Below are 13,779 nucleotides of genomic sequence, written 5' to 3'. Positions count from 1 at the left end.
GGATGTGGTGGCCTTATCATCCACCTTTTCCTCCCTTCACCCCGACTTTCCTTTCCCAGTCCCACTGTATAAGACCATGTTATACTTTACCCTCTCACCTCCTCATTCACCTAATACTCACCATCCCCTCCTTTCCGACCTCTCGATAAAATACTATTCTATACACGGCTATGCCTGCAGGCTCTCTCTTTATTGTCTGTGTGCATCCCTTCCTTTACCTCTTTGCCTCTTTTTTCTTCCTCACTTTTTTTCTCTCTCTGTCTTTTCTTCTCTCTCTTTATCTCTATGTAGTCTTACTCTAGATATAGTACTATGTTATACGCGTTATACGTGGTTATGCCTGCTCTCTCTCTCTCTCTTTCGTCTACTTTGTGTCGGTTTATTTCTGTATCTTTCTGTGACATTCCCTCTCACTATTTCTTTCTTTTTGTATCTCTCTTTCTCTTTTTTTCACTTTATTTCTCTGTATTCGTTCTCTCGCTCATCACAGTTGTCGCATCAGAAGCCGGACAAACCAATCAGGGCATATGCGTTTTAGCAGTGAAGCAGAAGGTGAAAAACGGGACGAAGAAGGCGTGTGCCGGTTTATGGCAGTTTTCATGTCACAGCACGTGCCATAACGAACGGATTAGCAGCGCTTTAGCAAAGTAAATAATCTGTTGCCTACTAGAATTTTGTAAACACTGAGGAGTACGAAGAAAAAAATTCACGCATATTCACGAAATAGATGCAGATAATGGATACTAAGGTCCAAAATGTCTTCGCACCTGCGCTTCGACTGTGCACGGCGCCCGGACAAATTGAAGCCGGATGGACATCGTGAGATCTTAAGAAGATTCGCCCTTAAAAACGAAACGCTTGACAACTAATAATGTGCGCAAGCAAGTGGGACAGCTCTCATGCGATCGCAAAAGCACCCGCCTCCAAAACCAAAAACCGCTGGCGTCTTGTAACGCGAGCGATTGCAGCGCTAATTTATACACGGCGGGGCACCGGCAACACAAGCGTTCGCGCAGCACACGCGCACTCGCTTTTCTTGCACTATGCTTTCACTCAATTTTGCTGGAGAAGTTACGCCCTTGCCCGCAATCCTTTTATGTACTTTTTTCGTTGCTCAAAGGCAGCTGACTGTGTGCATTGAAACGAAGCCTTCGTGGTGACCTAGCGCGTCAGTGTCGATTAGAGTGACTCCCATTCCATCTCGGGGTCGACGATTTTACTACGCTAGTCCCGCACAAGGCTTTTCGACGGCCCTCGCTCCCGCCTCGTGAACGACTTCGTATCGCTCGAAGACTTTCGTATGTAGCTCTCGTAGACATTGCATGCTTTCTGGACTTGTACCGCCAGCATTTACCGCAGCTTGGATTCGCTTACTGCATCTTTTGTAGCCTCCGTTGTGTCGTCTGCTGCTAACCGCTTCTTTCCTTCGCACACCTACTCATTACGCAGGGGCAGGGCATGCTATTTCCTCAATGACATTTGTCTCAATAACTCCCCCAGAGTCGCCTATTTTGTACTTCCATGCAGAAACATTCCAATGTAACGCTGGAGTGTAGTATCGCGGTAATTCTTGGGGCGTCTATGTATGTGAGTGTCGGTGGTGTCGATTTCGTCTGCCAGAAAAGCGTAGTAGCGCACATCGATTAGTAGAGAAACGTTTGTTGTTTTGTCAACTGAACCCGAAGCGCGACGCCACTGTAGAGCTTCCTTTCCTCGTATTTCTAAGGCTAAATAAATATTTGATTCTCACACCCCCGTCGTTGATATCCGTTAACTTTATGTCCGAAATCGACCAAAACTGCCATAGCTTGTGCTGCTGTTATTTTCTTTTTCTCTGCTGCTACAAGTCCCTGATCCTGTTTCACTTCGCTTTGTTGAAACTCTGGGGTTGACCGCGCGAGAACGGCGATGTAACATGTCTCGCCGCAGCTGAATGTTCCGTATGAATTCTGACCGCCCCGTGTTCTCTGCGCCTCTAAGAGCGAGGGTCCCTTCGCAGGGAGGCAGCTATAGATGGAATTCAAACTCGCTCCGTCTTGCGTTGCTTGCGTGAAACTACAACCGCCGAGTTTTGTCGTGGCGTGTACTTTAGCATGTTTGACGGGGACGTGTGCGTGTGTTTATGTCTGCTTCAAGTAAACCTGCAAGAGCGATTAAATCATATCAATACTTGATCAACGTGTTTAGCGTTTCGAACATGTGCGTGTACAGAATATTCCATAAAAAAAAAAAAAAGGAAGGACGGCGATTGGTTGGCGATGGGACGAGAAAGGTGCGACAAAGCCGACGCCTTCTGTTCTTTTCTTTCTTATCCACGTCCAATGCTGGAGTTCAAATACATGCGTTATCGATTTATAGTGGTTTGAATTGTGACTCAACCAGTTATCACAAGCACGTGTAAACGAAGGCAAGAGTTATTGCGAATGTATTACAATAAACGCCGGTGTTTGCTACCTCCACTTTGCGAGAAGGTACAGAAAGGCAAGAAGTTAAAGAACGGACATCCGAGCTCATGGTCACGTTTACCACGCAAGCACCAATTAAATCTAAAACTTAAATTTAATTTCTTGATGAGCTGTAGTAGTACATGAATTAGTTTCCCGGTCATGTGGCTTTAGGTCGGGGGTCATAAATCTATATGAAAAAGAATATGCTGGTGGTTGTCACACGGCCTGCTCATTCGGGCAGCACAGATTGGCATGTAATCTTTCAAATGTGAACATTTCTTAAAAGACCAAAAATATTTCGAGGGTATCTATCTATCTATCTATCTATCTATCTATCTATCTATCTATCTATCTATCTATCTATCTATCTGTCTATCTGTCTATCTATCTATCTATCTATCTATCTATCTATCTATCTATCTGTCTGTCTGTCTGTCTGTCTGTCTGTCTGTCTGTCTGTCTGTCTGTCTGTCTGTCTGTCTGTCTCCAGCTGCATACATATTGCTGGGCGCCCCGTAGTGACCTTAACATGATATATACCGATATTGGCATAGGAGTGCGTCAGTGCATGATGAAGGATATATTCATTGGTCACGACAAGAATAACGTGCCATGCCTGTCGCGTCTGTTGTGAAACCTGTTCCCCCGGTCACTCTTGGCGCATACCCGCATACCATGGCCCGTGGCATACGGGTGTGCCCCACAAGTGAAACTAAAGAACAGCGAAAATAGGCATTGAAGGGGCTATGATCAACGATAACAATACTCGTCGCACTATTACGTGCCATAACCACGATATGATTACGATCCGCACCGCAGTTGCAGACTCCGAATCAGTTTTGAATATCTGGGGTTCTTTAGGCGTACCTTAATTTTAAGCATACTGGTGTTCTTGTGATTTCGTTCGCACCGAAATCATAACCGCCGTGATTGAGAATCGAACCCGAGCCCCCGAGATAAGCAGTGAGACATCTTACGTGTTAAGCTACCAAGGTGGGTAATTTTACTGTTGCACTTCTTTAGACATGGCGTCATATTGTTTGCTGTAGCTGGCGATTTCAACGCAGCAGGCAATTCGCCGACAAACGCGCTTCAGCAAACCGCAGCCAGTGACATTTCGATACAGATCCTAACGTATTACGCGGGGAGTCGTGCGTGGTGACGTTTTCCTAACCTCAACTGTGGTTGCAGCGTTGTCTGGCTGTTCTGATAGCAATGTAAGATGCGCTACGTATGTACTCGTGTGACTCAAAGCTATGGTTGCAGTCAACCACAACCCCTTACGAACTTGCATGTTGCTGAGAGCCTCTTCGCGGCATTCTTTGCTGCGTAAGAGATGGCAGCGCTACGTCTAAAACGCATCTATATGTGCTTTAAAGGTACACTAAATATCAAAACGATTTTTCGCGTTTCAATAAAGTATATTTACACAATCCCAAAAAACTCCTCTCTTAATGCGTTACGACGGTTAGCCAGAATGCGCGCGAAACAAAATGTGCTATAGTGATGCCACCTTGGGATTCCCGCACCTAACAGCGCAACGTCGTACGTAGATTTTGAAGGCGTCCAATATGTCCTAAGTCGCTCCTAATTGACAAAATATGAAGTGCATTATAATCTGTGGGTGCCACAGACGTAGCATACGAATGTTCAGGAACTTTCATCGGACCAATTCATCTTGCAAAAATACGGAAGTTCCTTTTTAAAGTTTTTGACGTCACGCCCTATGATTTGGCGCGAAATTTCAAAATGAAACTTCAACCTTGCTTTTCTCCGTTGATATTCACCCTATTAGAGTTCTCAGAATGCAATTTGACAATCTAAAGCAAGCCATTGTTTCGCTTTGGTGTCCCTTTAATCGAGGACCTGGTTATTTTCACACTGGGAACGGATGTTTTCCACTTCCACTGTTTAGCGCGACGCGATCTTCGGCAGCCGTGGCTACGTGTCTGTACTTACGTAAGAAGCGGACACTTACGTGGGGCCCTGCGGCCGAGCTACTGCGCTGCTTTCGAGTGGCTGGTCAGGCCCGATAATACATGTATTCGGCATAAATTAAAAAAAAAAGACTAGAAAAGAATTTCTTTCCGATTCTGGCATTTGAAGCCTCTCTCTCATGGTCTGAAGACGAGCGTCTTTGCCGCTAGGCTACACACCCACGTTTTATTAAATTGAATACGTTTCCATAAATGAACCCACTGTATAGAAGCGGCACAAAACAAATGTAGAAAGTCAAAATACTTCTTATGAAGACGATTTTTAATTAAACGTCCTTTGCAGGGCATGATGTAGAGCCGGCATGGAGGATATTACACTGCAGTAAAATATTTCGTTGAAAAATTCGATGTCAAGCTTGCGTTTCGGATGGTCTTCCTGGGGCAGCTTTTACATGCATATGCTGAATAACGGGTGGAAGCGAGATTAGGCCGGTATGTCCACCATGAAACTGCTTATTTGGACGAGCTTGTGGCACGTAAGCGGAAACTCGGACCACAGCAATGCGCACTGACACTGATAGCGGCGAAGTGAGCGTCGGACGTCGATCAACTGATGATCGTTGTTACGTTGTAAAAAATGATCAACAAACGCGAACAATTCTTGAACACTAAGGCGCGATCTGCGCCGAGTATTGCTCACAGTCTTTGTCGGTTTAAACCGAGCACATCAGAAAAACACGCGTGGCAATATACAGTAACTATAATTTGGCATAAGGTCACCATATACGAATCTTTTCAAATGCGGCTCCCTGGGCGCCGCCATATTCCTTTTTGGGCTGCGCGATTTGGCGTAAACAGGACTAAAGGGAGAAAGTAAACAGATATTTCGATCCATGCAGCATCAGGGGTCTGTGGTCGCCAATATCGTCAAAAAAAAAAAAAGAAGCATGCATATCCATAACGCTGGGCATTTTTAAAAAGTAGCTGATGTCAAATTTTGGACAAAGGTGTGGGGCCAAATAGATGCCCCCTTAGGGGATAATTTGGTTGGATGCTGCCACCCTGCACGTCCCCTACTCGAGCATGCATCCAGTATGTAGTCGACGCTGCCGGTAAGCCAGCCAACACAACTGCTCAATTCACTCAAAGACGTCCATCCACCTGTCGTAGCGCTTGGTTAAAAGAAAAAAGATCGCCGCACGTTTGATTGATTTGTGGGGTTTAACGTCCCAAAACCACCATATGATTATGAGAGACGCCGTAGTGGAGAGCTCCGGAAATTTTGACCACCTGGGGTTCTTTAACGTGCACCCAAATCTGAGCACACGGGCCTCGACATTTCCGCCTCCATCGGAAATGCAGCCGCCGCAGCCGGGATTTGAACCCGCGACCTGTGGGTCAGCAGCCGAGTACTTCAGCCACTAGACCACCGCGGCGGGGCATCGCCACATGTGCAGCACTCTGCTTGGCATGGAATCGAATCTCCCAATAGGTGATATCTGCGGGACCTTTTCTTTCCCTCGTCATCTTCTCCTGTGCATGCAGAGCAGCCAACCGGACAAGTTCACTACCTAATTGCCTGGTTACTTCCTCGTTATTTTCCTACCGTTACTTATTCAAATGTCTATTATGGGGAAGACCTTTGATAGAAGTTAGATATTGCCGTTTTGTGCTCGAGCGATCGATGCACGCTTTAGAGAGGGCGTGACTACGAAATTCATGTCTGTGGTATAGTCGTTGGGATGTAGCATAGGCAATTTGGTGTACGAGTGCTTCGCCTTCCTTCCACGCCCTTTTCACCGCAGAAAGCGTCGCGGCATCCTTCATTCAGTGGCTGGCATAACGCCAGACTGTGATTATGCATGGTGTGTTGTGAATACCGAGAATAACGGGGAAAAAGTTTGGAAAAGCATCGAGACATTTGAAAATCTAGATGCTTTCCTTTGTGTGAGGTACGTTTGGCAAGCAACTTTAATCCCTCTTGTTATTGCTAGTTATACGCAGGTATACGTGTCTGTCCATTGTTTCTGTTAATGATGGCTTTCTTTTTCGTTTATGTTTCGTTGCCAGGTATCACGAGAATTCCACCCCAGCACCACCAAGCCCTTTCCGAGCGCACTGTCTCTCGGCAAAACATTAATTGGGAGACTATACAGAGCTCCAACGTACCACTGAGTGGCCGCTGATACAAGTCCACTAACAGGAGAACTCCGTAACGTCCAGACTCATCTCAATTGGAACCACTATCATTCAAGTGAGAAGGGATAAAGTCGACGCAAACCCTCTCCCCCCTTGACACCTTCACGAGTGACTTGCCTGTGGACAGGCTTTCAGAACTCTTCCTTCCGCACTACCGTGCCGTTCGAAACATGTCGGAGGAGACAGGAAGTGAGGTTCAGTGCGGAGAGGCAGAAATCGAGGAGCTCTTCAAGAAAGGCTTGAAAGAGCACGAAGAGTTCAGCAAAGAGATGTGCGCGTGGAGCGAATGTTCGCTACGCGGCCAAGCGCTGGACTTTCGCGAGCTCCAAGAGGAGGACGCCCGCGTGCTTCGGAGCATGTTGAGCTCGGGTCGGCCCGTCAGGAAGCTTTCCATGTGGGAAACCTCGCTCAGCGCGTTCAAGATCGCGTTCGAGGACCTCGAAGGTTGCTCCTCGCTCGAAGAGCTGCACATGTTCGACATCGACTGCGATGAGCAAGATTTCGGCGTCAAGCTTACCGGGATCTTCGAGAACTTGCATTCTCTGGAACTGTACTGCCCGAACATAAGGGCGGCGTTCGCGAGGGACATTGCGGCTTTTCTACAAGACAACAAGAAGCTGAAGGAGTTCACTCTTGGTTACTCTTGCGGAGGCGACGAAGGTGCCGCAGCCATCATCGAAGCACTAGAGACGAATGACACACTCACGAGATTAACCTTGGCGGACGTGAAGTTGTCTTCGGAGACAGTCATCGCGTTTGCGAAGATGCTGACGGCAAACACGACGCTAGAGGTAGTCGACCTCTTCGACTCGTGTCTCGTAGAAGCGGAAAAGGTGTCGGCGTTGCTGGAGCAAGACCTCTACAAGGACGTCTTCAAGAGGCTGCGCATTCTGTGGCCCGAGGAACTGCTGCCCATACTGACGGGTCTCATCCGCCGAAAGGCCTGTTGGCACGAGCTCTCGGTCTGCGTCAGTGCTTCAGTAGATCGTGGCATCCTACAGGAGTTCTTCGATGCCGTGGCTGAGGACACGACTGCGACCCTGCTGCACTTCTACCCGAACGAGGACTCGACGTTCGACGAGCTCTCTGATGGCATCGCCTCGGTCGTTAAAAGCACGAAGACACTCCAGAAGATTCAGAACCTCATGCACGTCACTCGGGGCAATGAACAACAGCTGATCGACGTTCTGGACGCCCTGAAGGATAACCGGTCGGTGACGTCGTTCAACATGCATTCGGACGCGCTGACGCCCGAATTGGCGACGTCGCTGTCCGAGCTGCTGGCCGTCAACGACACCTTGAACGAGGTCTTGGTCTGCGAGTATTATGACATCACCGGGGACATCTTGGCGACTATTCTGGAAGGTCTGAGACAAAACTACACCGTGACGCTGCTAATGGTTTCCTGGGACCCCGACGACGACATCGAAGGCGTCCCCGAGATGAAGGAGCTTCTGAAAAGGAACGCTCGTCTTCACGAGAAGGCGGCCGACTTTGTCAGCGCTGGCGGCGACCCCAAGAAGGACGCTGAAGGAGCGGATGCGCTGAAGAAAGTGCGGAAGAGCGCCAAGCTCGTTGAAAGGGTCCAGGGGCTGACTGGAAAGACGAGCGAAGCTGCGTTGGAAATGGTGCAGGCGGCCTTAAAGACCGTGTTGTAAAGATAAGACGTGTCTTACACAAAACCTGCAGTGTGGTGTGGATTGATTTAAGGCTTTAAGAACGTGTGTACGCGTGGCGTGTGCTATGGATAAGAACCTATTGCGATTGACGCTCGATTGCTCATTGGTACCAAGCAGACTAACTCTCCCACCGACGGAGCAATTGGCCTGAGCACTTCACGCTCCCAGGTGGGCCTTGCTATGAGCTGACTCGTAGCCCAAAAAGCTTTGCGCAATTCATCGGAGGATGATCAGCGTATTGTGCTGAATGATGGAATGTTGAGCTTTCGGTTTGTTGTGAAATAATTGAAGCTTCCTCATTTTGTGCATAAATAAATGCGACGTTGCGATATGCTTTGAGTGAACACGCTCACCAGTTTCTTTCTTTTTCCCTTCCTTCCTTCCTTCCTTCCTTCCTTCCTTCCTTCCTTCCTTCCTTCCTTCCTTCCTTCCTTCCCTCCTTCCTTCCTTCCTTCCTTCCTTTCTTTCTTTCTTTCTTTCCTTTTGTCTTGCTAATACTGCAAGTTGATGGACCAAGTTCTTGTTTTTCACTGCTGCACAATATGTTTCGATACGCGCAACGTCACTGAATTTACGGTAATATACGTATTTCAAGCGGAAGAATGGTTGATTTTATTTCTTTTTTATAGCGGCTTTGAGGAGTTGTGGTTACCGCTCTTGGTGACGTTTCTTCGATGCTCCAAGCACCATGCATAGTAACGGCTCCATCGTCAGGTTATCGACTATATTTACGCAAGAGTCGTAGTACGTATGGCGTGTTTCAATGTATATACTCTCTGACGTTCCTAAACGTTTACGATCGTATGCCACGATTCACGCTGCGCATGCAATTTGATTAGGCAAAGATATCCCGGCTACACAACTGACCTCAACCACAGAGAAAGCTTTCATACATAAAATTAAAGACGCCCCATGATATATACCGAGGACTTGCAGCACTAAGAAATGAGGACAAGACACGCACTCACAAAAAGTGGCTGCAGTGATCACTCTTTCTGGGAATCCGAATAACGCGAAAGTGAAACGTGACTTCACAGAGGTGTTCGAGCGTTTATTGGGCATCGTTTCGCCACAAGGGCGAAGGAATGAGTGCTACAGCAACAAATTGTGAAATCTCGCGAAGAACGGCGAGCAACTCGAAATTTGCAGCGGGCACCTCAAGCAGAAAGCACCACGAAATGAGCACACAAAGCACGAGCATGGGGTAACGGCTGTCATAGCTCGACACTTAAATCGCGTTGTTCAAACAGACAGAAAGCTAGACGCACAAGACGGAACGCAAAAGTATACACAGGACAAGCGCGCAGGGGCTCCGGAAGTATATCGAAGTGTGGGTGCGACGTTTGTGGGCAAGGATATATATATATATATATATATATATATATATATATATATATATATATATATATATATATATATATATATATATATATATATATATATATATATATATATATATATATATATATATATATATATATATATATATATATATATATATATATATATATATATATATATATATAATGATGCGAAGTATCACTACCAGGAAAAACAAGGGAAGCGCGGGTAGAGAAGGAAGACGACGTTGCCTCCACTGCGATCCCTCTGAGTGAGTACGAGCCATGGCGGTGGAGATAATCATCATTATACTGTGATCGCGGACTCAGGGCCCATTAAAACCCCCCATTAAGTTACCTTACCTTGAGACGTGGCCTGGCTCATACGCCATGTTTATTCCATTCTCACTTCTTCCTCGTCTACTTCTTCGAACTCTTGACCATCCCTTCTTACGTTACAGCATTCCCTCTCCCTCCGAAAAAATGCGCGCGTTGCATATTACAAAGCATGATGAACAAGCAGTCTTAGAACACACACACAAAAAAAAATGTCCAAATGGGCTGTAGTTCTACATCAGATTGAAGTTCCGTAAAGTCGCCCAAAGATTTCACAGGAGAGGGCAGCAGTCCGGGGTTAGTACAGCTCTGGTGGGCGAGGCTGACTGTTACGTTCTGGAAAACACAAGTACACCTTGAGCGTAGAAACTGATGAAATGGCTGCCATTATTGCGAGGAGTGGACGCTGTTTGAAGGCCTTGCAGTAGAACGCTTTTCGGCGTTGCTGTCCTTTCTGCATGCGTGCTTGTTGTCGTAAACTAATGGGATGATGTCTGAACTCTTGCGTGGCAGAACTAGTGACTTCTTGTCTTGTTCGGTGTTTCCTGAGGTTTCAGATCTGTAATGTTAGGCGCAGTCTTGATCTTTTGTGCCAAATGCGTTTCTGACACCGATCCCTTATGCGCAGATGCCTCGCTTCTTGAATTTGTTTCACGGGGCTTGCTTTGCGTCGTCGTTTCTGTTGGTGCGTCCGTTGTAGTTCCTGGAGTTGCCTTTGTTGAAATTGCTCGATCTGTTGCGAACGTTTGTCAGATGGGCATCTTTCAGAAACATGAGTCTGCTTTTCTTTGCACGGTGATGTGATCAGTAGATAGTCGGTAGTCGATACTGTACAGCTGGGCTTGTCTTGCGATGAAAGCAGCGTGACAGACTGATGAGAAAACTCCCAAGATTGTCGTGAGTCATCATTGATTGTATATGCTTCTGTCAGTTGACAATGCGCCGGCGTTGGTGGAGTCGAAATTTGTGCAGTGCTTTGGCTCACATGTGTGTGATCAGTTAACGATAAGAGCACAACAGACACGGCTTCGGGTGGTTCTGATGGCGTATGTTTTTCTCTTTGCAGCGTGATTTGGCTGAGAATGTCTGTCGAACGACCCTGGTCCGGAATGTCAGGGTGTGGGGTGGTATTGTGAGGATTCACCAGCTCGTCACGCGTAAATGCCTTAACATGTTCGAAACCGCCTGGGCCTTGTGTGTGACACGAAGCATCAAGGGATTCGGGTGGTTCAGTAATATCTGAAGTGTTGTGGTGCAGTGAACACGTTGAAAATGCCGATTTCATTGCTCTTGGGAAAGACGGCTTTAGGTTTTGTCTTTTGGCGAAATAGTCTAGATTCATTTCGGTATACGGAGGCTTTACCTTGTCTGTTGCGACGTGCAAGTTACCAGTCGGTGTTCAAATGCGTGACGTTTTTTCGGAAGAGTCATATGATGGTACAATGGTGGTATATTTTCTCTGAGGTCTCGTTTGGAAAATAGGCTTACTGCGGGAAGACATCGCGTAACTGGGATGAGTGGGTTGAAAAACCTTCCGCTGATGAGGTATGAACAGGTCTTCATCGTATTCTTTGAAACGAATGATCATTTCTTCTTTGATCTTTTTCCAAGACTCATCGTTCTCAAAGATATGGCTGAGGTAAAATTTGAATGCCTCACCTGAGATGTAGTCAGTGAAGTTGGTGATCATCTCCCGTTCCGACCAAGATGCAGCGGTAGCGTGGAGCTCGAACAGGTCGAACCAGTCTTGTACGGATCCATCGTCCGCAGCTCCGGTGTACTTGGGGATGGGAAGGTCAGTAGATGCTTCTGACATGATGCTGGTCGATGCGTAATGCTAGGCGCTTGCACGGTAGTCCATGTTTGCTCAGGGTGTCATGCGGAGAACTTCGTAGATGATGAGCGACTGATGAAGGGGCAGGCAGGTCTCCATCCTGTCGACTCGTGTGACGCTATGCTGAATGGGAGACGTGGCCTGGCTCATAGTAGGCCATGTTTATTCCATTCTCACTTCTTCCTCATCTACTTCTTCTAACTCCTAACCATCGCTACCTTCTTACGTTACATATATATAGCCTGAGCCGGGCCATGGTATGGGGGACGAAGGTAGAAAAAGAGGAAGCTGGTTGGTTTGGCCTTTGGTCGCCCCATCATCGCCGATCATCGCCTGATCTCACCTGTAAATAAAGAGTTAAACTGAATTTTACAGAAACAATATATATATATATATATATATATATATATATATATATATATATATATATATATATATTCTTTTGAAAATGCGGGAGAGGGGGTTCGGCATGCCCCATCTGGTTTCTAACCTGTGGGGGCTACGGCCCCCACTGCCCCGCCGGTTCTGAAGCCTCTGCAAGCACGAACAACTGCCGCAATTCTTGTTTTTCTTGTTTCGTGGGTGAGCAGCATGCTCCTTTTGTAAACGCGGCCGCGGCAGAGAGCGAGGTGACCTTTGTGCCCTCGCGAATCACGCGTCTGATAAGTGCGCGTGCAGGAAAGACCACAACCCCTGGACAAAGCCCTCAATGAAACGTGGGAGGCGACGGCATTATTCCTAACGCGAGCAGGTCGTGCCATCTTGGTACTGATGACGAAAACGCTCTGAAACTACAGAGCTCCGAGGACCACCGAACGGTGCATAATGGCTTGCCTTAACCAAGCTTGGCAACGTTCGTACGTTCCGTCGCAGGGTGGTTAGCGCCGCGCGCTGGACATCGTGAGGTCGGTGGTTCGATGCCCTTTATTTTCCGGGAAATATCTTTCCTCCTCGTCTTTTTCTTCGCAATGTATTGCAACGTCATATCCGTGACGGAAATAGGTCAGCGGAGCCGTGGTAGACGTCGGCATCAAACACTTTCGTGTTCAAATACCCGTCACGGTGGTCTAGTGGCTAAGGCACTCGGCTGCTGGCCTACAGGTCGCGGGATCGAATCCCAGCCGCATTTCCGATGGAGGCGAAGATGCTCGAGGCCCGTGCACGTGCTTAGATTTAGTTGCATGTTAATAACCCCAGGTGGTCGAAATTTTCGGAGCCCTCGAGTAAGTCGTCTCTCATAATCATATGGTGGTTTTGGACGTTAAAACCAAAAGAAAAAAATACAAAAATGACACAGACATGGCGCGCTAGCCTGAGTCCTTTTTGTGTCTTCTCTTGTTGTCGTGTCTTAGCGCTACAAATGTTCAGTATACATCTAAACGTTTACCAACAAACTAATCAGCGGATTCTTAATGGCACCTCGATAGACCACACTATACATAGAGGGTACATCATCTATCAATCTAACCAGAGTTGTAAAATACGCCGACACACTCTGACGACGTGACCGAATGCATGTTGCTGACCACTGGCAGGAGCACGAGTATGTCTCACTATTTTTGTGTTCTTCTTGATTGTCTAGTTGGGAATGTTTTATTAACGATCTAGTTGTAGATCAGCTTGCAAGACCTTAAGCTAGACAGACAGACAGACAGACAGACAGACAGACAGACAGACAGACAGACGGACGGAATTCTGTCACAATACTGTGCCACTTTTGGAGGGTGCAAAGCAAACAGAAACAAATTTAGAAATTACAGCATGCAAGTCACCCGAGGGCGGATGTGTGCGATGATGATGAAAAACATTTATTATAAAAGAGAGAGGTACGGGGCCAAAGCATGACCCTGCTACATGGTCGGCGTCCTTAGTCCGGGACACCGCATGACGAGGCCCCTACTCGCGCCCGTCTCACCAGAGCCCGTTGAGACTCTAGTGATGAGCAGTTGAGGAGGGCAGTCTCCCATGCCTCTCGGGAAGGGGTAGGGGAAGGGGGTAGGTGGGGAT

At 47.2% G+C, this 13,779-nt stretch overlaps 1 protein-coding gene across 1 annotated transcript; it reads left to right on the top strand.

The window, feature by feature from the left end:
* Positions 1–1,160: 1,160 nt before the first annotated feature.
* LOC119163793 (uncharacterized) lies at positions 1,161–8,606 on the top strand. Its single transcript, XM_037415863.2, has 2 exons — positions 1,161–1,298; positions 6,455–8,606. Exon 2 carries the CDS (start codon positions 6,754–6,756, stop codon positions 8,239–8,241), a length of 1,488 nt encoding a protein of 495 aa, XP_037271760.1. The 5' UTR covers positions 1,161–1,298; positions 6,455–6,753; the 3' UTR covers positions 8,242–8,606.
* The last annotated feature ends 5,173 nt before the right edge of the window (positions 8,607–13,779 follow it).

The sequence above is a fragment of the Rhipicephalus microplus genome, chromosome 9, assembly GCF_043290135.1.
Source record: "Rhipicephalus microplus isolate Deutch F79 chromosome 9, USDA_Rmic, whole genome shotgun sequence".
Lineage (NCBI taxonomy): Eukaryota > Metazoa > Arthropoda > Arachnida > Ixodida > Ixodidae > Rhipicephalus > Rhipicephalus microplus.
This window is presented reverse-complemented; position numbering and strand designations above follow the sequence as displayed.

What these genes read in the sequence shown, in the direction of transcription:
- LOC119163793 (XM_037415863.2), top strand. Translation starts at nt 6,754, where the DNA reads ATGTCGGAGGAGACAGGAAGTGAGGTTCAGTGCGGAGAGGCAGAAATC.